The following is a 23,338-nucleotide window of genomic DNA, read 5'->3' as shown; positions in this document are numbered from 1 at the left end:
GCTCTCAATAAGTTATGGCATTTCAGAATGAAGGAGGGGTTTCTGCCATGAGCTTCCCCCACTGTTTCTAAATATTTCATAGGCAGCTTCAAGCAGATTTAGTCTGGGTGTAACTTACACTGTACAGGAAGGGACAGGCATTGGATGAACTTTTTATCTTGGAATAGTGTGGATCAGTGTGGCAAGCACTGAACACCCTTCCCAGTTCTTACAAAAGCCTGTGGATTTCAGAGTTTCTGGGAACATCACAGAACCAAATCCAAATTATGCCTAGCCCAGTGAAATTCAATACTATCATCACACAAAACAATGCACAAAGTCAACAGCAGTCTGAAATCTCTGCAAATGCTGGAGAACAATTACATGAATTTCAAAGCAGTTGTATGGAAATCTTCAGAAATCTTTTTTGTTGCTATTACGCTCAAAAATAATCTCTTTTTGCAGCTAAGATATTGTAATTTCCTCTGTTAATTCCCATGGAAGTTTCTGGCACAAGGAAGTTTTCAGGAGATTTTTATGGCTTTTTAGTGGTACCCTCCAAAACACACAGAGGCTCCCTCCTGAGGAATCAGTTGTTACAATATTGTGGGGGGTTCTTTTTTCCAGCTCTCCATGACTCATGCAGGCAGCTGAGAACACAGTTAAAATATGAGTGCTGAAAAGAAACTGAGAAGAGGGAGTAGTTATTCCACTTCTCTTTCTCTTGGAAGAACTAAAACATACATAAATTTAGGTCAGACAGGGTAAAAATATTCCATGCTGGTTTTCCTTCCAAGCTGTTTGGGCTTTGTGAGACAGAAAAACAGGCCCAGGATATGGTTGAAATGGACAAGACTATTATTTAATAAAAACCTCATGCATTGAAACAGAAATTCAGTTCATATTTTGTGGTGGTTATAAAATAATAGTTTTGTCACAAAGCTGGTTATCCCCTTCGCGTAAAAAGTAATAAATTAAGAATTAAAAAGAAGAAATAGGAGAAGAAAACAAGAAAAGAAAGTCAAATATTCTTGCTGATGAAAGGCAAATGTTAGAAAAACACTCATTAGAAGTTTCTGTCTCAAAAACATGTCCCAAATGAAAATCAAGAGCTGGAGACCAAGGAGCTGTCTGGGACTTTTGGTTTTAAAAAATGTGAATTTAAAACTTGCAGCCAGTAAAATTAACAAAATTTGTCTGTACAAAGAGAGAGCCTCCTGTCATGCTTTAGTTTGGGAAATGGTTCTTTTGCACAAGCCCTGCCCAGCAGAACAGAAGTGCAATCATGTGCTCTCTGGACACTTCTCAAAATTGTAGATTCTCCACATTTTTTGTTTTCTTTTACACCACGACATTGTAAATTAAGTCTCTAAACACAGAACTGGAGCAATCTTACCTGTTCAGGCAGAATGTGCACGGGAGGACTTTGCTCAGCAATGTGTGGACACGCTGCAGAGAGGGTTTGGTATCCCAGGGCACACTGAGGCTGCTCCACCTCCACCCTGCTGGCCCCAGCCCCTGAGTTTCCTTGACAAAGCCATGGGAAAAGCCTGAGTAGGAAAATCTTGTGCAACTCAGAGTTGCTGCATCCTCTCCTGTTTGATGCACAGGCTGGTCCAGGAGGAGCAGGACCACACCTGATGATGCATCAGCTGCAGGGTGACACTCAGGGGAACCTGCCAGCACTTAAAGGGAGGAGATATGGAGAACTTTTACCAGTAGACTTCTAAAATATACCCATAAAAAAGCCATTTCTTTTACATTTTAGTTTGGCTCCTGGCATTCTTTGACCCTGTTTTGAGTATGTTTCATCCTCTGTGTATTTCCATTTGAGGTGTAACCACTGCAGTCATTAAAAATCCTGCTTGTCCAAACTATTGCCTAATATTCCTAGAGATTTTAATCATCTCCAGACATATTGCTGAGTTTATTCTGTGGCTGTTGCAGTTGCTGGAAGCAGTACAGCCTCACCAACCCACAAGTTTTCTCCTTGAAAACCACTTGAATTTAAAATGGTCTTTACAAGACCTCTCTCCTGTTCTTTTAAATGTAACCATTCCAATAAATGGTGATGATGTCTTTTCTAAATTGTTTTTAGCAACAATTCTCTAATTTGCATGGAAAAAATGGTTTAAGAACTAAAAAATGAATACAAAGCTCAGTTGTTGCACTGAACTGCAAGAAGACTGATTCCAGTTAATAAAACCAGTACAACTGTGGTTAAATTCAGGGTCCTTTCTCCACTAAACTCAGAAATTTCTTCACTAAATTCTTCTTCAAATAGGAAAAAAAGCTGAAAGAAACTTCATCTGCACATTAAATTTGCTTTTTCTGTCATGACCTCAGCATCATCCTAGGAATTTTGAAATTGCCATTGTTAATTTATGTATAGCAATTTCATTAATGCTAAAATGTGTTGCTGGAAGGCCCCAGGAAGGCACCTGCCACTCTGAACACAGGTATTCATAATGGAAAAATGCAGCATAAGGACATTTCAGATAAGCTCTAATATAGGGGGAAATGTAATCCAAGGGAACTTTTACTATACCAAAAACTTAGGAGCCAATGTCTTGATGAAAGTTGGTGAATTTTGATACCAACAAGTCATATAAATTTCCATGTGTGATCAGGGGGCTTTTGACTCTTGCAGTTTAGTAAGACAAATAATGATCTTTCTCCATCCTCTGGGAAGAAAACACAGGCATTCTTGGTTTATTTTTGGAAGGACGGTTGTTTAGTTTGGCTGGCATTTTTATCATCAAGAAGAATCTTGTTTCCTTTGCACTTTGTGGGGAAAGAGCACATTCACTGTCGAGTTGGAGTCACAAGATCACACCACTGCTGCTTAACAAATGCAGCCAGAAGGTGTTGAGTCCTCAGCACCAGCTGCTCACAGCCCCACTTCTAACACTGCATTTCTTGCTAATGCAGACACAGCCAATAAATCACATTAGAAGAGGAATTAGTTGCTTCCATAGTTCTCCCTGCTTGGCTGCTCAGTGACACAGAGAGTTAATGGACAGACATTGGTATTCTCCTGCCAAATTCTCATTTTGTTGTTGCCATGTGGGACATTGTCTCTCTATTTTTCTGTCTCCTACACAGGCCAAGGATTACAACTCAGTAGTTTGTTTTTCCTAGTTCCTATAATAGAAGAAGGAAACAACCTGGAATGGAGTCATTCCAAGAGGTGCAAAGGAGACAGCTTCATATATTTAAAGTAATTTCCATGTTTATTTTTGCTCTGAAGATCCTGCCATTCCCATTAGGACTCGATTGTGGTCTTGGTTCAGGCAAACAGTGATAATCACTACAGTAAATTTGATAAGCAATTATTTCTCTTGGCCCTCGACCAGTGAAGAATTGAATTTTAGAAGGCATGCTGTAGTTTGGTTAGACCAGTGCTTTAAAACCCTTATCTGAGCTTTGAGAAAGTTTCATGCTAAGGATGATTTTTAATGGAGGATTTAACGGGTGAGAAGTGCCATCACCTTTAGGGTCTTGGCAGCATCTGACTCTGCTCTGTGTTTAAGCACAGATGTGCCTTTTCAAAGGTGCTGGGGGTTTGTGGTACATGGCTTTGGAGAACTGCTGAGTATTTAGTATCATTGCCTTGTTGAGAAGTACCAGTAGACAGTGGAATAAATGATTTTTTAAAAACCAATGTTCCCCTTTAAGTATTTCCTACATGTGTCTCATATTTACAGAACGTTACATTCAGCAGAGCAAACTGTCCCTAGAAAGTATTTAACCATTCATTGGGGTGAAATGACCTCCCAAGAAGGGTTTCATTACAATTTCCATACCAACCAAGGGTATAAATCACCGGGAGCTTTAGAACAGTTTTACGAGGAGCCACATTGGATGCACAACCTTAGACAAAAGTTGAATTTGGTCACTGGGCCTGTTTTCTATCTACCTTTCCCTGCTCTGGTTTATGTCAGATTTTTGTTGTCTAAGTATTCCTTCTCCCAGATCTCTGCCCTGTTCTGTAGAGCAAGCCTGGAGTGAGCACCAGAGACGCGTGACTGAAGTGTATTTGTTGCCAGTGGGTGTGAGGAAAGCAAGAGTTTGAATCAGCAGAAGTGATAAAGGAGAAAACAAAACAAAAGGAGAAAACACAACAAAAGGATGTGCTCGTGCATTTCACACAGCACAAAGAGTGTTTTCCATCTGCAGCAGTGGCACTGAACAGTGACAGCACCAACTGAGAGCTGTGATGTGTTCGAGCAAAAAAAAGGAAATTATGCATGGAATTACAAGGGCATGAAAGTGCATAGGACATGAGGGTTTGATTAATTCTTGAGTAGACAAGTTTGGGATAGATGTAGAGTGAGAGCTGACTGTGTGTCTGACAGACACAGACTCCCATAAGCTGGAGGAACTGTGAACAGGTCAGTCCTGAGCCACGAATCCCAGAAAAAGCAGTGGATGGGTCCCTGCTGACAAACACGGTGCCCTTACACCAGTGGCTTCCCTGGGTGTTCCATGTCCCTCTAAAGGCAGCTGCTGTCAGGGATAACTGCAGTGGAAGGGATTTGAAGGTGCCTCTTGGAGACAGCCCAGGGTGTGTTTCAGTCTGCAGACTCCCTGAGGATGCTATAAAAAACATCCTTTCAACAGGTTTGCAGCAAGGCTACAGCTAATTAAACAACTGCAGGTGATGAAAGGCTGGTCCTGCAGTGCAGACGACAGCTTTGCTGCTCTGAGGGCATGGCAAGCCTCATCCAAAACATCCCTGTGCTTGCCGGGCCGGGCTCCCTGTGTCCTGCAGCTCAGCATCTTCCCCAGGAGCCTGGAGAAACCAGCCAGCCCTGGGGATTTGTACCGTGTGTGGCACAAAGCCCCTGCAGCTGCAGGAGGGACAGACTTGGCAGGGCTGGCTCCCGGCCCTCTGCAGAGGCAGTGTCCCTTGGAAAGGATTTGTATTTTAGTTGAATGGATTTTTTTGTGGGTCTGGGGAGATGCTGCTCTGCTGCCCAGCCAGTTTTCACTGGGGGAGAGGCTTGCAAAAGGCAGCTTTCCCCTCTCCAAAGACCTCGTACAGGCTCAGGTACCTGAATTAACAGTGGTTACACAGCAATCCTTCATCAGCCTCATTTTCTTATTGTTCCTGAGCTCTTTCTTACCCGGGTAAGTCGTGTTGTGGGCTCCTTTATGCAAACACTGACAAACCTATTTCGCTAATGAACTGCTAATGTCACACCGTGCATTGTAAATCACAGCAAGTGGCGCTGGAACGTGACACGATCCAAAAGCATGAAAGGTTCCTGATTAATTTCTTTACACCTTGGCTCACTTGGTGGTAATGCTGGTAGGTGATATGTCAACCTTCCAAAGGAACATTTTATGGGAGAAATCACAAACCTCAAGCATACAAAGCATATTTTTTATCTAAGAGATTTAGCTGGAGTTGCCACTTCCCTGCTCTCTTTCCTTTGATAAGCATAATCTGTTTCCCCATTCGTGTCAGGGAAACCTGGTTTTAAAATCCAAATACTTTGAAGGAGGCTCAGCATGACAAAATGGAAATAAACTTCCCTGGCAAACACAGCCCCCTCCTACCACCCACAAGTTGTGTTTTGGGTTTTTATTTTATTTCCTTCAATTAGAGAAAAATGTTAAATCATAATTTACCATACTAAAGAGCAGTGGAAATTATAGAACAAGGACAAGTGGCAAACCTTTGAGTCTGAAGTAAAAATGGAAGCTCAGACATCAGAGACCAAATAGCAAACTTGCATTTTCATGCAGGGAAGTATAAAAACTGAATCAGGATTTATATCATCCAGCAAAAGGAAAAGTGCTTGAGCCCAAGCACAGCCTTTGCTGAGGGGAAGCTGACCACAGAGCTGTCTCTGTATTTCCCAGCTATTTATCTTTGCATTTTTACCCTGCCTTCGTGGATCTCAGTGAATCTGCAGCCTGCACAAATTTACAGTGCCAGATTTTCCCCCCAAGGTAACTCGGGGAATGACGTAGATGCCATGTGGATAAACCTGGCCCACTCTCCATCTGCTCCTTGGGAGGTTAAACTCGGAGAGATGAAATCCACGGCGGGAAATCATGAACATGAAGGGTTGCAATAAGAGAGAAGAATTCAAGCCATTTTTTTTTTCTTTACATTGTTGACCATACAAAACCTAAAAATTTGGATCGATTAAATGCCTGAATTTGCACCTCAATTTCCCCTCCTTTATTTCAGAGTTTTTTTGTGTAATGAATATGATGTGTCAGAGCAACAATCTGTACCACATAAACAGCTGTGCACCCAAAATCAGCTCGTGATTACATTTAATAATTACTACAGGTACCTTGCCTTTCTAAATATCTAAATACTTAAGAACTAGGTTTTCTCTTTTACAAAGGATTCTGTGTTAGTTTTTGCCAAACCAACCCCAAACAATACTGAAACATTTACAGCTTCAAATACAAAGTCTTTGAAAAATAAAATAAATTTCAGGTACATAAAAAACTTCTCCTTTATAATTTTCAGTTCTGATTTCTAACAGTCATTCAAAATTGCAAAAATCAAAATACTCTGTGTTCAAAAAACTGAAATGGAAACTTCAAACTGGAACATTCTGTTGCAGTTCTTTTTCAAAGAGAGTCAAGAAAGAGAGCACGTCTGCAGAAATGCAGGTGACAGAAAACATTTTTAGAACAAGGAAGAGCTCCATCACAGGAAACATCTAACTGGTGTGATAAAAAAGCTCTTCAGTTTGAATTCTGCTTCTCTGGAACATAAGACAGAAGCATTCAAAGGCTTCCAGACCTGAGCAACTTACCCCTATCCTACATGTTCAGTCACTGTGGTCAGTTCTTTCTCTTTTAGGAAGCTAAACTAAGGAAAAGGAGGATTGTTCCTGCTGCAAATTCTTTCACAATGCTCAGGATAATCTTTACTCTGAAACCAAGACCACCTTTCTGCCTTCCCTGCCCTGCAGGCTCCTCTCACCGGATGACAAGGAGCACCTTGAGGGAAGTGCTGGCTCGGTTTGGGAGTGACCAGGAGAACACAGAAGTCCTTTAAAAGCTCAGCTCCTCGTTTCCTCATCTCCTTTTTAGAGGCAGTCCTGAATTCCAGGCAGCACTCAAAGTTATTGGTGGTAAATGACCTCTATCCCAAAAGCCAGAAAGGTCATTTTGATTCTACTCACTGTCTCTACCCTCTGCAGTGGACCTAAGGGAACCTTTATTTCCTTTTTTAGCTCAATATGTGAGTTGCAGAGCGAGATGCAATGACAGTAGAGGGGAAAACATGCAGAGCTGCATCACAAACCAATTCATCAGCAAACAGAGCACGCCTGCCTTACAAATTTGCCTGCAGCTCTTGTCTGCTGTGTTATTTTTAAACTGCCTGCAGGTTGCAGATTTTTCAGTGGTCCTTCTCCTACCAATGTACGCACAGGACTTAGCAAGGCACAACTTTCATTACCGTGAATTTAAGTTACCAAAACTCCCAGCACATTAAAATTCAGCATCCTTCATCTTCCCACAAACTTTTTGCTGCATTCACAGGAGGACATCCCGTGTCTCCTGCAGCCTGACTGCGTGGCAAGGTCAGTGTAACTCAGCCCTGCATCCCTGATGTTCCCAGCTGCCCTTCCTCAGCCTGTGGAATGCATCCTGCAGTTGCTGTGATCAGCAGCCCAGGCATCCAGCTACAGACTCGTCTGGAAAAACTCGAGAAGATGAGCCCAACTCACAGAGCCCAGTGCTGTTATCACCCAGATATTATCACCTCAGCACCAGACCCTGCTGCTGTACGAATGAGGGCTCTGGGAAGCTCAGGGCACTTTCCCAGCACACAATCCAAATTCACAGAACTCCCAGTAAACCTGCCCCATTTCTGTGAGAGGCTGGTTGGGATGAAGGCAGGGTCTGACATGTGTAAATGGGAGAGCTTCTGTGAGGAGAAAACCTTCACAATCATTGCACAATTCCCACAGAGAAGGGAATTGCAGGAAGAGTGCTCTATTTATGGCACCACAAGGTTTTAAAGAAGAAAGCAAGGGGGTGTTTTTCACCACAACTGCTGCTGATGTAAACAGAAGCTGCAGATGCTCAGACTTTCTGAGGGGTCAGACCCTGGAGCCAAATGTAATGAATATTATGGTTTGTTTGCTTCTCCTTTGTTGCCTGGTTGATGCTGCAGCCCAGAGCTGCACTGCAGAGCAGTGCCCGTTGCTTTGGAACCTCTCCCCTCCTCTGACTGGGGATGTCTCAGACATTAACCCACTCACACTGCATCACTCTTAGGGGCTCTAGAAATTACCCCAGCTAGCGTTGTCAGAAGAACTTGCCCAGCATCAGCAGCAGGGGCACGGCCACATTTGTTTCCATCACTTTGGCACACATGGAGCAGGTGAGGAGTTTGTGACACGTGAGGGGTTTGTTTTGAGGCTGAAGCTCCAGCACAGAAATCTTTACCCTCAAATGGGTATGGCAAAGAATTTAAAGAGATTTTGGCATAAACAGCCAATAAGCTTCAGCCAGAGCAAAATCTGTGGCCCCACAGGGCTGAGGATTGCCTGCTTGTGGGGCAGTGAGGGCCAAGCACAGGCTGGCCTCGCTGTGCTGGGAGTTAACCTGGTGCCTTCTGGACTCTGATAGCGACTGTCCCTCATCCTTCCATATCCCACAGTGAGTTAAGCTGCTGCTGACTTCCCCCTGCTGATTTGGAGAGTCATGGTTTGGCTCTTGGCTGTTTATATTTTGCAGACATCCCCTGTGTAATTGCATGGCCTGGCCCCAGGCTGTCAGGCTCTGGGAGAAATAACCACATTATTCCAGAGAACAGTTAGCATAATTAAAATATTGACTGCAGATTAAAAAAATGTGCTGAATGTTTCACAGAGTGGTTGGAGGGTTGGCAAGCCTTGGCAGCTTGTTGGCTGCAGGAACTGGCTGATATTTAGGAGTGCCTTCTCCTCCAGTAGTCACTGCTGTATGTGGGAACTGCTTTTTGGGCTGTCGACTTCTGAGCTCCCAAGCAGCCAACCCACAACCAGGAGAAAATGAACTGACTGGAAATGAGGTGCTCCAAGGGCTCCTTTGTGATTCTGATTGCCAGTGAGACCATTTCCTTGTTATTTATGACTTCAGGACATCTGTCTTGCTGTGTCTCCATCTATTTTTATTTGTGTCCATCTCTCCCAGTGCACGGCATAGAAACTGCATATGGTGAGAAGGACTGCTTGTACCATATGAGAAACATTAATAAAGTTAAAAACCCCACAAAAACCTCCTCTGGAACATATGTTTTAGCTGCTATTCCTTCTTTGACATTGGATTTCTACCTGTGTTTCACCTGCAGTCAAAGTCTAAGGCACAAAATCCTTGCATTTCCACAACCAAGAGGGACGAAAGGGAGGGAAGAAATCCAGCTGGCAGGGCTGGTGGAAACCACAGAAGCACTAATTCCTACAGGGCACTCAGGGAAACCTCAGTGTCCTTGTGTTATCTCCCCTTCTTAGGGGAGTATCGGGAACCATATGCACTGCTGGTTTGGGTTCAAATGATTTCCTGGTTCTTTGTATATCCCCTATCTGGCAAAAACTTTAAATGACCTCATGCTACCAGCATTAAACAAAACATGTGGGGGCTGTCTAACCCACTTTGCAGACACCTACATCCTGAAGGAAACATGGCAGAGTCAGTAAATCAGCTTCTTGTTTAATCTTCACTTCCATGCTTGAGAAACTGCTGGCCTGGGAGGAGCAGCAGTGCAGTCTCACAGTCAAGGAGCAGGGACAGCTGAGCTGAGCTTGTCCCACCCCACTGCAGCTCCCAGGGACAGGGCTCTGATTCACAGCCTCATCTACAGCTCTTTTGAGATGAGCTAATTCCATGAACATTTCTATTTCCACTCAAGAGGTGTCACAAGAAATGACCAAATGCTATTTCCTGAGGCTTCTATTACAGCTTTAAAGTGATCATAATAGCAAATTAATAGATCTGCTCTACCATTTTCCATTCTCGTTGCTATTGCTGTAATCAAGAGCAGCTCTAATTCTTCAAAGCTTATTTCTGTGGTACTTCTCATTTTTGAATATGCTGCTAAGGAAGGAGCAGAATATCTTGGCACTCCAGCTGTGGTCTCTAGCCTACTGCCTTCCTTCTGTGCAAGGCTCTTTTCTTGCTATTTTCTGCTCTCAGCTTAATACTGACCTCCAAATTGTAAATTATAAATATCACCTTGGGTAGGCACCACATGTGCAAAGGCAAAAAAAAAATATTATTACTTTAAATCTCTTGTAAATTCAACCCTCAGATAAACTCAGTGGAATGAGAAAAAAGGTGCTCTAAATTCAGTACAAAAAAAAAAGAATTTCACTGGGCATGCATGGATGTGTGTGGGGAATTGTTACAGCTTTTCTCTGCTCTGATAGTTCACATAGCCAAGTTTTTAGTTTGTCTCCACTGAATGATTCATCTCTATTACCAGTATTTTCAAAATTAAATGGAAGAGGAGGAATGTGTTCATTCCCCTGCTGTGTTTAATAATCTTCCAAAAATTGTTTCCTGTTTACTTGGAAATCCCCACCTCCATGCTGTGATTTAGGCATTTTCACCCTGTTAACTTGAAAACAAAGCCTAGAAGATGCTGGATATGTATGATCTTGCAGTCATAAAGCAATTTATTATAAATGTTGTTGTTCCAGAGAAAAATTACTTGGAAATGTACTCATGTTCATGGCTTCACATTCCTGATTTACATCATAACTGGTTGTTGTGAAAAAAAAATACAAATTGTCACTCAGTTTTTATTTCTGTAACAGGTCTGATAGCAGCTTCTCTTCCAACAATTACTGCACTGGTGCTCTAATACAGTTCTCAGTAAAGACATCAATAACCCCATTTAGGGGACTGTCCCACTGTCCTCCATGGCACTGGCTGGCACACAACTGTGAATACTCAGTGGGTATTGATTCATGCAACACTCATCTGAGAGCAAAACTTAGGGTGCATTTTCAAGGAAAATTATTAAAAATACCTAAATTGATTTTCCAGCTGAAGCATTATCTCTGAATTCCTGTGGCTTGGCTGGACAAAAGGGAAAGAATTTTCCCCTTAACTTTCTCAAGGAATAAATTTTCACAGTAGTTCTGAGATTTTACCTACATAGCACATATCAGACAAACTCTTCTTTTACATAAGATTTGCATTAGCTCACTGAAGTCAGCGTGTTCTGTGTTAGCTCATGTGAAGAGTTCATTTAAAAGGCAGCAATATCCTGTGACCCAGGAACAGAACTGGCAGCTGGGGATTCCGAAGGGATCTGAGCACTCTCACGCTTCCTCTCAGCTTTTCATAAGGGTCTGCATTTTTCTAAATGAGCATTACATTTATGTGATTAACTGGAGACAACATGAGCCTGATTTACAGATGTGTTAAACTTCCACTGCTCTTGTTAAAGCCATGGGGAGCTCTCAGCTCTCCACGTTTCGGGAGGCTGTGACTGCTCCCTGCAGCTTTTGGGGGGACAGGGACACCCCTGCCTTGGTGAGCACCTTTGCCTGCCCTTTCCAGTCACTGTGGGGTTTTGTCTCACAGCTTTTTCCTCTCTTCCCCTCTCAGATGAGATGGAGCAGTCCCCTGCAGTGCGTTCTGACTACTTGGTCTCAGGGATTCGAACTCCACCAGTGAGGAGGAACAGCAAACTGGCCACACTGGGCAGGATCTTCAAACCGTGGAAGTGGCGGAAAAAGAAAAATGAGAAGCTAAAGCAGACATCTGCAGGTAGGCTGAGAACAAGAGAGGGATGCTGCATGGCAAAGCTTTCATGGGACACCTTAAAGGTGACCTGAGCCCAACCCAATTCAGAGATTCCAGCATTCAACAGATTAATAATGTTTAAGGTTAGGAGGGCCCATGAAGGCTGGCTTCCCATATAACACAATATAGTACATTTAGCAGAAAAGGTCAAACAGTGAGAGTGAAGCACAAGCGTTGTCCCCAGACTGCTTTCCATGAGCTGTCCTTTCTCCACACAGGCTACAGTTATGGCCCCAAGTATTGTCACCCCTTTTATTTGGGGTGAAGTTTATACAGGTCACGGTAACGTTATGAGAAGTGACAGGAGGGAGCTGCAGCATGTGAAATGCCTTCCCTCAAGCAGCTGTCTCTGAGGGGAAGGAGCGCAGCACACAGCACAGCATCCTCTCACTGGTCTCCAGGGATGTTCCAGGAGATCAGTACGGAGACAAACTCACTTGCATTTTCCTAAGATGGGAGGGTGCAGTTCCCTCCACTTGCTCCTGTATCCTGTGGGAGTGTCCCAGTGAAGGGCACTGTCCAAGGCAGCTCCAAGGTGCCACATTAAACAGCAGGAAGGCTCTGAAATCCCTGTGATACTGCATTCAGAGTGATCTGACAGCACCTCACATCACAAACCTCAGCTTTGCACGTGGTGATTTTAACAAAGGAAGAGGCACAAACAGCTGAGCAATCCACGCTCCCCAAAACAAAATCCTTGCAGTCCTTTCCAGACACACAGGAGCTGAGACTGGAGGGAATTTCCGTGTTGCCTTTCTCACCCCATTACATGACTGCTCTGTTGGTAACTGGTGCTGTGTTGTGCCATTACTTTGTGCAGTGCTGGAGAAGAAGATGACAGCACGGCAAGGGCGGGACGAGCTCATTAAGAAAGGCCTTCTGGAGATGATGGAACAAGGTAAGTAAAAATTCTTAATATTTCTTTTTTATCAGAGGTTCTTTCAGGACAGTAGGAAACACATATTCAAAAAAGTAGAATCAACATGCAAATGAATAAAACTCTTCAATCCAAACAGAGAGGAAAAGTCAGTGTCTGAATTTAAGGCTTGTTGTCCTTTGAGCTCCTCCCTGGTGCAATCAATCCACGTAGTTTAGTGTTTGATGCTCTCCCATCTTGCATGCAGCTCTGTCTTCCCCTGGTTTACACGTGGTGCAGCCTGAACTGGTACGTATGTTTTATGTAATTGCTCTAAACCCAGCTAAGTCCTTCTGCCAAGAAATCCAGCTCAAGCTGGATAAATATAAACTTCAGCATACAGATGCAGTCAGCTAACATGAACAACCTATGGATCCAAATCTCATCAAATGATCCTAATCTGATGTTTTCAGCTGCTTTTCCAGTAAACCAAGTTTGTGATAGAACGTGTTACCAGTGTGCCTGCTTTTCATTCCCATGGAAAAGTGAAGAACTTATGGAGACATTTTAAAACTTCCCTGAGTACAAACCAGAAGTCATGGAAGGAAAGATGATAAAGTGTCAGAAACACTCACAAAGGACAGGGTTCTTGTGCTCCAAAGCCCTGACAGATGCTCAAGGGAGACACAGATCTGGGTGTCTGTTCTGTGAGATTAACTGAGCTCCCAATGTTATGGACAACATCCCCATTGCCATTTCCACCGAAACAGAGATAAACCCCAAAAATCCATCTTTACTGTGAAAACATCATAGCAGAAAGAACTGTCATGAAAGTGGACTGCTCATTTGAGTTTGATTAATCTCACAGATAGAAGTTATGTTCTTTGAAAGTAGTAATTGAGTTTCTTTTGTATGAAACAAATGCCATGCCTGTAAATAACCCCTGGGACAATACTCAGTAATTCCCTGCTGGAGTGAAACTGAGGAACTGAAGAGTCAGAAAAAGAGCATTTTAAACAAGATTTTTTTCCCCATGGGAGTAAAGCAATTTTAATATTGTTTTGTTGGATATATTTTAAGTTTTATATTAAATAATCTATCAAACCATCTGTTTATTCTAAAATGGAAGTTCTTAGAGAGCTAATTTTTAATTCCTGTCCGTTGAAGTCTTTGTGTCTCTCATAATTCCCAGATAATTAGCTGCCCTGTTAGCATATTAGCAATACTGTATATACAAGATTTCCACTAGGAGCAGGAAAAAAAATCCATATAATTCATTAATTTGAAGACATGCATTTCCCCAGCTCTGTAAAAAAACAGAAGTTCTGTAGAGCACATTAAGAGGTAATAATGAAGAATCAATAAACCCTTTGCATGCATAAAGAATGGTTGGGAGGAAAAGGTGATGCCAAGCAGCAGGATCATTTTAACAAAATTAAAATAATTTAAATAAATATAGTCCAGAGAGGTGTGAGGACAAGCTGTGCTTTTAACTAGACAGCTGCAAAGACTGCTTACCTGTCTGTAGGAAAGTTGCCTGGAGCTTCTATAAACATCACACAAATTTCCAGTGCCTCCCTGTGTCCAGAAAGGGAAGAATGGATCACAGTCAGCTGAAGGACATTGCAGCTGCCTTCAAGTTATTTTTCTTTACAGAGTGTTGTGAATCTCCAGGGTTATTTTATTATATTCGTAGAACCAGCTTATTAACTGGAATAAAAAATTGACCCAAATAATTCTCAGTAAACGATTAGTGCCCTACTTGGACTGAGCTGAAGTGGCAGCACTTTCAGGGCTAAGTCCTCGTTTACGCAGTTAAGTTGCAATTGTCAAAGCAGCAATACTCTGCTAAAAGACTGCAGTAAATCCTCAAATCTCTCTATTCCATCAGGCTCTTCTCCACTTCCAGGGAGCTGATTCCTGCTCACTTTCATAAACCACCCAGCTGGGATGCTGCTGCAGCCTGAGAAACCTCATGCATTTGCAGTAGGTGCTGCTCAGAGCCAGCACAAGGCCTGTCAGCAGGGGCCCTGGCAGTGTCTGGCAGTGTCCCTGGCCGTGGCCCTGGCAGTGTCTGGCTGTGTCTGGCAGTGTCCCTGGCAGTGTTTGGCCGTGGCCCTGGCCGTGGCCCTGGCAGTAGGCCCGGCAGTGTCTGGCAGTGTCTGGCTGAGGCCCCGGCAGTGTCTGGCCATGGCCCTGGCAGTGTCCCTGGCCATGGCCCTGGCAGTGTCTGGCAGTGGCCCTGGCAGTGTCCCTGGCTGAGGCCCCGGCAGTGTCTGGCTGAGGCCCTGGCAGTGTCTGGCAGTGGCCCTGGCTGAGGCCCTGGCTGAGGCTCTGGCAGTGTCTAGCAGTGGTCCTGGCCGTGGCCCTGGCTGAGGCCCCGGCAGTGTCTGGCTGAGGCCCCGGCAGTGTCTGGCTGAGGCCCTGGCTGAGGCCCCGGCAGTGTCTGGCTGAGGCCCTGGCTGAGGCCCTGGCTGAGGCTCTGGCAGTGTCTGGCAGTGTCTGGCTGAGGCCCCGGCAGTGTCTGGCAGTGTCTGGCTGAGGCCCCGGCAGTGTCTGGCAGTGTCTGGCTGAGGCCCCGGCAGTGTCTGGCAGTGGCCCTGGCTGAGGCCCTGGCTGAGGCCCCGGCAGTGTCTGGCTGAGGCCCCGGCAGTGGGCCTGGCAGTGGCTCTCCACAGGGCTGGGGCAGTATCAGCAGAGCTCTGGGAGCAGCCCAGGGTGGAGCTGCACTGTCCTTTCGTGGGTGATGTGTCACCCTGCCAGGTCATGTCACCCTTTCTCTTCACACAACCCTCAGTCCTGGCTGCCATTCCCTGTGTGGCCTGGGCCATGTCTGTCCCCTCGTGCCCTGTCTGGCTCTGCTCACATGGGGCAGATGCCAACGTGCCCCTGGAAAACTCCTGAAATGGGGCTTCACTCTGAGAAACCAGCCTAACCTCCTGAGAGATTCCATGTGCAGGTCAAGGTTAATTCCCAGCAAAATCGCAGCCCTGCTCCTGGGAGTGCTGAGGACCGGTGTTTTCCTTCCCTGTGGATCGAAGGTCTGTGCTTTGTCCTGTCCCTAGACCACCTCAAAAATAGGGTGTTGGGACCCTGGCACACAAAGCAGCACACCCACTTTGATCTAAGCACAAGCTGATGGCTGTTGTGAGTCTCAGGAATCCTGCAGCAGGAGCATCTCCTGCCTGTCACCCCTCCATTAGTCAGTGTCCTTCCACAGGCCGGGGTCAGAGGGAGCCCTGTCTCCGCTGCAGCTCCACGGTGACCCAGCTGCCAGCAGCCTTTCCTGAGGATGTGAGGAACGTGCAGAGCACAGTTACCTTGAACACATTTAGGGAGCTCTCCCCTCGATGTTTCTCCCCTTTGTGACCAGGTTTATCTGTACTTACAGCTCTGGGCAAGGGCTGCCTGTGAAACAAGGCGGGCAGTGGTTTATACACCGATGATTATGTACAGGCTGCCTTCACAATGAGCTGAAATGTAGGCAATGAACTTTTTCCCCCCTCCCCTTCCCTGTATCATAGCAACTGTGCTACTGCAAGGGCTATTTTAAGAACAGTAACTTTTCACCAAACGTGATTATGAGGCAGACTGAGTGAACTCAGTGTGCAAAAATACTGCATCCCTTCCGCAGCATCTCTGGGCCAAAATCTGATACCCTCACCCAAAAAGCACAAGAGATTACCCTGCAGATTGTCCAAATAGCATCAAAAAGAGGTAACTGTGAATCTTGCTATTTTAAATCAGTGTTCAAGGAACTTGTAATGATGTCATTGCAAGAAAACACAGCCCTGTCAGGGGCTTCCAGAAAGGAGTGTCCAGGGCTGAAAATACAAGCTGGGAGGTGAAGGGTGGACAGCAGGAGCATCCATCAGCATAGAGAGCTGCCCAGGGAGGGAAGTGATTGCTTTCTGTGGTTTGCAAGAGTGATGCAGATCTTGTAAATTCTGAGGGAGTAAAAGGGTAGTTTGTATTCTGAGGACTCTTTCCTGAATAGGAGAATACTAGAAAAGCTTCAGTCATCAAGATGCGTACAGCTGCAGGGATCACTGGCACAAAAATCTTTCAGAGTAAGCAAAGGGAGCAGTTTCTGTGTCTGCATGAGGAGGGATTTGAATTTCTGATCAGCTCAGTCACACAGGACACACTTTTCAAAGCTGTGTAACTAAAACTGTGCTAAAAACCTGCAGCTTGATTGGGAATATGAGCAGCCTTTCCTTCCTCTGGCATTGCTGGGTGGCAGTGAGTCGTGCACAGAGCCTGACACAACGCAGATATGTCAGATCAACCTGGGAATGTGCACCACGGGCTCTGCTCATGCAAGGAAGGAATTGCCTTCTGCCAGAGACCTCTGATTGCCCATTGCTCATCTCCCACGTGGCAGCTACTTCCAGAGCACAGTGGCCATTTGCTGAGGCAGCTGGATGCCCACAGAAATGGGTGCTTCCTTGAGAAAACTGAGTGGGTTTTTGTATCCAGCTGGGCTAGTGTCCACAGGATTTACATTGCCACAGAGATCAGGTGCTGCTTTAAGAGAAGTCTCAGTCCTCTGAGCATGAGCAGCTTTGGGACTCCCTCTTCTCAAGAGGACAGCAGGGGGGGACCTCAGCTTTCACTGCTCATGGTTTAGTTCAGATGAAATGATTTGTTGTTTCAGATGCTGAAGGCAAAGCCTGCCCTGGTGACGATGCCACGAGGGTGGCGCAGAGCGAGGCTCCGGCAGCCGTGTGCCAGGCACTCCCCTCAGAGGAGGAGCAGCAGGAGACCACAGCAGCAGCCAACACCAATGGGACCTCCTTTGGTGAGGAGCTGCACCTGGATGAGCTGAAAGAAGATGCAGGTATTGGATATAAAACACTTTCATGAAACTATGAAGTGTTTGGAAAGTATTTCTGCTGAGGAGTTGAGTATGACAGTGTATTAAAGAGTCAAAGCACCTTGTTCAGCTCAGCCCCACACTAGGTTAGAAATTGGTACTTAAGAGCAGTGATTTTTGATACTTCTACCAAGCTGAGGAACTACACAAAGCTTGGCATGATGGGATTAGTTGAATTATGAGATGATCCAGTCTTGGCGTGGGGCCGCTTTGGTATCAGTAGTGGCTGCTGTGAGGATGAAATTAGCTTCTCTTAAAAAGATTTCTTAAACTTCTGTGCCAAGCTTGAATTTATTACTCCTGGCTCAGGAGAACAATGTCAATACACAGCCCATACTTTCCCTATCATCACTCTGTCTCCAGCATGCTGCAAACACCAGTGAAGCTCAATACCAGGATCAGCTAAACCAAGCTCCTTTCATGGAGCTCTGCTCCAGTGAGCTCATCCATGACAGCCCTTCCTAGGGACTGGGGCAGCCAGGCACAACCCAGCAGCTGGAGGCTTCCATTCACTTCCTGACAATCAAGAAATGCAAAGCTGCAGAGATAATGCTTTAGCCTGGTTTGTGAGGACTGTCATGTATTGATTCTGAATCTTCCTGGCCTCTGGTCAATCTTTACATCTTCTCCATCTGCCCTGGCTGCCTTTTTTCTTTGTCCTCCCCCTTCAGGCCCTGCTTTCTCAGGGGTCCCAGCCCCTAGCTGCTTTCCCCAAGCTCACCCCTGCCTGCTTCCACCCTCAGGATGGAAATCATCATCATCTAAGGCAAAACCCATTAATCTAGCTGTTCTTACAACAACAAGATCAAATCTTGAGCAGATTACAGATTTCTTTTCTTCTTTCTCTAGTCTAGAGTATTTAATTCTGTATCACTAATGAAATTTCTTTCTGAAGCTCTAATTCTTACCATTGGGACATGCTATCATGTAAGGCTAGCACTAATAAGGTGTCATGTATTTAACCTTATGGCTCTGCATAAATTCAAGGTGTGATTTAAAATTTACCTTACAATATGTTCAAAACCTTATATTGAAGCTTTCAAGATCATCCCAATTTCTTAGGTCTCTTTCCCTAATCCTAGTTCATTTTATTGTCTCCCTGAAACAATCTTTCCTGTCTTCTGTATTTCTTTTCCTCCATTTTTTGAGGTGACATTTTCCCAGCTTCTACAAAGAATAACAGTGGGATTATATTCTCTTATCTCCCTAGTCTGAGAGACTCCAATTTGTAGGATTTTTTTCTACCTCTCCTATTGGTGGCCTCTGGCTTTCAAAATAATGATTGCTAATCTAGTCTTTTATGTACTTATATATCCCTGTCTGTACAACCTAGCATTCCTGTCTTTAGTGATTGTACCTGAAGGAATTAATTGGGTGGGAAAGCTCTTCAAAATTGTTAGTGTGTGCTGCTAAGTCTATGATAATGTCGAGATTTTATAACATTTGCCCTTGGGCTCAATCGAGGCCTAATGCAGTGGGTGTCTTTCCAGAAATTCATGTGAGTAAGTGACCAGCTAGAAGCAAAATTAATGGATTTGCTTTATACCCAATGTGTTTTATGTCATCCTGAGGATGTGGGATAAAGGCCAAGAAGGGGAAGAGGAGAGAACACAATTTGCAGACTTCATGTTCATGTTAATACACAGAAAAAAGAACAGCCAGGGCACAAAGAGGGCAGTTTTTCCCACCTAACCTCACCAGTGGGTTTGTGGACAGTCCCAAGGGGAGGATTTCTACCTGGTAATGAGATGGCATTTTGACAAGTGGCACACCATGAATAATTCTCTGCTCCAGCAGGAGTCTAGTGCTGAGCACTTGGAATACTTTCAGCAGGATAATCACTCTGCAGTATGAAATCTGTTAATGGGTTTGTGTGCTCAAGACTCAGGTCTGCCTGACACCACTCCCAGAGCAGGGTGGAGTTCAGGACCAAAAAAGTCTGGCTGGATCTGGGAGCATTTGAGATCCACCTCCTCTGCTGTGCCAAGCAGCCCTTCCTGTCCCAGGGACAGCCACTGATTCCAGGGGAGCTACTACCAGAGAAAGCATTGCTCCTCTCAGGGGAATGTACTCCAATCTCACTGATTTCCCTCTCAAGCTCCCAACATCTACTGGGGCTCTTGATCTCTCTATAATGTAACCCATTAGTCACTCTCTTTTTCTCTTCCTCCTGTGCACAAACACCCAAGTGATGTCACCTTGGAACAAAGCATTTCCCTAGAAGTACATTTAAAAAAAAAAATTCCTTCCATAATTCACATAAGTATCCCATACAGCAGCTTTCCTGTCATGACAAATTTCACAAGAACTCCTCTTGATGATGCATATTTATTCTTTCCTGTCTCTTCTGAATGATAAATACTCATTCCTCCCCTTCTAGGCACACTCATTAATCTGTTTGTCAACAAATTAAATGCCATTATCGTGCCAATGCTATTGTTTCCAACTGCCTGAGTGCCTTGGTGCCTCCCCACGCACTCTGAGCACGAGGCTGCTGAATGTTCATTAATACAGAGAGTTTGAATTCCCAACGAGACACAAAACTGAGCCAAGAAAAGATTCATAAGGCAGCAGCTGTGGGTGCCACTGCAGTGAGATTTTAGGAGATGCTCTGGAATGGTTTGGAGGGAAAGGCACTATACTCTAGACAATCCAGAGTGCCAAAAGATGTGGGATTTACTCAGGAGTTTGGACCTCTCTCATGTTCTGCATGACCCCAGCTCTGAGTCCTCAGCACAGGAAGACATGGACCTGTTGGAGGTCCAGAGGGCCACCAAAAGGATCAGAGGGATGGAGCACCTCTCCTAAGAGGGCAGTCTGATAGACCTGGGGTCATCCAGCCTGGAGAAAAGAAGGCTCCAGGGAGATCTTGTTACAGCCTTTTAGTACTTAAAGGGAGCTTATATAAAAGATGGGGATAAACTTCATGGTAGGATCTGTAGTGGAAGAACACAGGGCAATCTTTTTAAACTGAAAGGAGGAAGATTCAGGCTAAATACAAGTAAGAACCTTTTTACAATGAGGGTGGTGAAACACTGAACACACTGCCCAGAGAAGTGGTAGATGCTTCATCACATTCAAGGTCAGGTTGGATGGGACTCCGAGCAATTTGATCTTTTTGAAGATGTCCCTGCTCATTTCAGAGGATTGGACTAAATACCTTTAAAGGTCCCTTCCAAGTATTCTATGATTCTGTGCCTAGGAGAGATTTAAACACTGATCTCCCCATTTGGATGAGTGCTTCCCCCCTCTGGGGTAGGAAAAACAGCCCTCATGGCTACTGCTGAGTCCAGAGTGGCTGGAAATGCATTTGGAGGCAGCCTGGCCATGGCTGGGATCAGAGTCAGGTTCTCTGTGGGTGTCCACACCTGCCAAGGCAGAGATCAGGACGTGTAACAGAGTGAAAGCCCAGCAGTGAGGCCCAGTGTGAGTCTGGGCACTGCCAGGGCAGCTGTATCTGAGCAGAATTCAAGGATTCTAATTTTGGACTTCATCACTGAAATTCCACCTATGTCCTGCTTCAGCTTCATGCCTTTCTGCCTCTATTCCCCTGTGCCCTCATCACAGCCTGGTCAATTTGATGAACTGCTCAGTGATTCAGCCTGCACTAACTTTCACAGCTAAGTGCTTTTGCCATCCTTGCAGAGACAATCCTGGAATGAGCAGTGCTTCACCAGCTCAAACTAAGGCTTTGGAGGCTGATTTCTTTTCTTAAGTACTTCATCAATTCCCTGTTCCACTCTAACTGCTCAGGTCCAATAGCGAATCTTTTTTGTGGCAGGTTCTTTTTGGTTATCAATTTTAACCTCAGGAAATGCTCAACAGCTCTGGAGTCAGGTACAGTAAAAGAAGACTTGGGAAGCAAGTTGAAAACATGTATTAAATAAGATGAAAATCACATTAGGACAATAAACACAATCAAAGTCAGTTTTTAGGTAGTATTTTGGGTTTGATATTCTTTGCCCTTTGGCTGTGTGTTCCTAGACAGAAGAGTACTCACCCAGGAACTGTGCCACCACAGCTGTGTGCTCTGAGGAAATTCATTGCAAGTCTCAAAAGTTGCTTTGCCTTGCTATCCTCATTTAAAAAAAGGAGGAAAAGGCTTTAGGGAAGTAAAGGAAGCTCAGCAGTTTTCTCAGGAACATCTAAACTAACAGTTCCTCAATATCCTCATACTTTTTATTCTTCACCTGCCCTGTCTGGTTGGTTGTTTCACACAGTCCTTTCACTGTGGAAAAGAAGTGTTTCTAGCAGTGTGCCATGTGTTCAGTTTTTCTGAATGTTCTTGGCATTGTCCCCTGGCCTATCATTATTAACTTCGTGTTCCATTAATTTTACTTATCTTCCCACTAGCCAAGAAACCTTCAGCACCCACGGAAGAATTGGAAGATGCCAGCCTGCCAGCAGCTGAAGACAGTCCACAAGCCTTACTTGTACCTGAATCCACAGATTCCCCCCAGAAGCAGACAGAAAGAAACCCAGCACAGCTTCCCAGCCCTCCATTGCTCCCAGCTCCACCACCTAAGGCAATCTCCAAAATCACCAAGAGCATAACAGGTCAGTCATCGCTGCTCAGTAAAGATTTCCCCATCCTTGATGTGTTCACCTCCACAGCACTATCAAATCCTCTTCTCATGTCTGGTTTTACGCCCCAAACTGCTGAGAATCAGGCCAGTTATACTGAATAAGCAGTAACCATGTCTGGTTGCCTGATAACAATGCACTGATCTTTGTACTTCACATATTTATCTGAACCTCTCAGGGGATTATTTGTTGTGAGTCTGTAGCACTAAACACACATAAAACAAATCAAAGCAACTGCAAACATCTGCTGAATCCCATGCTCATATCGATATGCCATAAAACACAAGGAAGATTTAAATGTTTTCATTACCTGGACTCCCACTAGAGAGCAGGACAGCAGCCAAAATCTAGTTCAGGTCAAAGGTTCTGCAGAGGTTTCTGTCGGAATGGTTTGCTCTCTAGGGCGGGTCTAAACTAGAGCTATGAAATCTGCTCTGTTAACAGAGCACACAAGTGATACACCTGGCAATCCTCTGTGCCAGACTTCACTGAACGTTTCCAAAAGCAATTCCCTTGAGCCTGATTTTCTAATGTATTGCCAATGTTGTTACATTTCTCAACATTCTGGCACTGCAGAAAGGGTGCTAAAATGAGAATGATTTTAGCTGGTTCCAATTTCAGGGCCTATACATATGGTAAATGCAGTTAAAAGGGCCTTATTGCAAATGAGAATCAAGTCCTGACATCTAAATGTCAGACCTGTTGGATATTTAGACTTTTAAATGACAGCCATTATGTGAGCCCTGATTTGCATCCACACTCATCATCTGGCACAATGAGCAGGATTTTCAAAGTCACCAGGAAAATAAACATCAGAGGGGCTCTGTGACCTGACCACTGGGGCTTATTGAAAATATAGAGGTTTTCAGTCTCTTTGAAGAAAATTACAAGTATTTGTTTCCCATGGAAACAATTCATACTTCGTCTGTGCTTAAAAGCTGTAATAACTCAAGTGGGAGCTGGATTCAAAATGGTATTTTAGTGCATCTCAGGAGCAGCTGCTCAGGTTATTTCACTGTCCTGTGCTGTGGGTGAGTCTGGAGCCTCCCCTTCCACCCTGCAACAGGACCAGGCAGCCCCAGGCCCCCTGTGCCTTTGCTCAGCTGAGGAGGAGGCCATGCTCAGCATCAGATGTATTTGGAAACCTGATCCACACAGGTTATAGAGATTACACCTCCACCAAGCACTTCAGAGCATTTAGAGTTCAAATATTTTGCTGCTTAACCGAAGTATTTCCTGTAGCATCTGAGATATTTTGAGTT

The 23,338-nt window shown here is 44.6% G+C and overlaps 1 protein-coding gene across 3 annotated transcripts in view; it reads left to right on the top strand.

The window, feature by feature from the left end:
• PHACTR3 (phosphatase and actin regulator 3) overlaps positions 1-23,338 on the top strand; it is a 100,018-nt gene that overhangs the window by 40,241 nt on the left and 36,439 nt on the right. For all 3 annotated transcript variants that reach the window (XM_066330904.1, XM_066330905.1, XM_066330906.1), the window contains exons 2-5: positions 11,563-11,724; positions 12,581-12,658; positions 17,274-17,456; positions 21,846-22,049. In XM_066330904.1, coding sequence (XP_066187001.1) covers positions 11,563-11,724; positions 12,581-12,658; positions 17,274-17,456; positions 21,846-22,049 — 627 coding nt within the window. The remainder of the gene's footprint in view (positions 1-11,562; positions 11,725-12,580; positions 12,659-17,273; positions 17,457-21,845; positions 22,050-23,338) is intronic.

Source organism: Sylvia atricapilla, chromosome 16, assembly GCF_009819655.1.
Source record: "Sylvia atricapilla isolate bSylAtr1 chromosome 16, bSylAtr1.pri, whole genome shotgun sequence".
Classification (NCBI taxonomy): domain Eukaryota; kingdom Metazoa; phylum Chordata; class Aves; order Passeriformes; family Sylviidae; genus Sylvia; species Sylvia atricapilla.
Note: the sequence above shows the minus strand (reverse complement) of the source record. Positions and strands in the feature narration are given on the sequence as shown.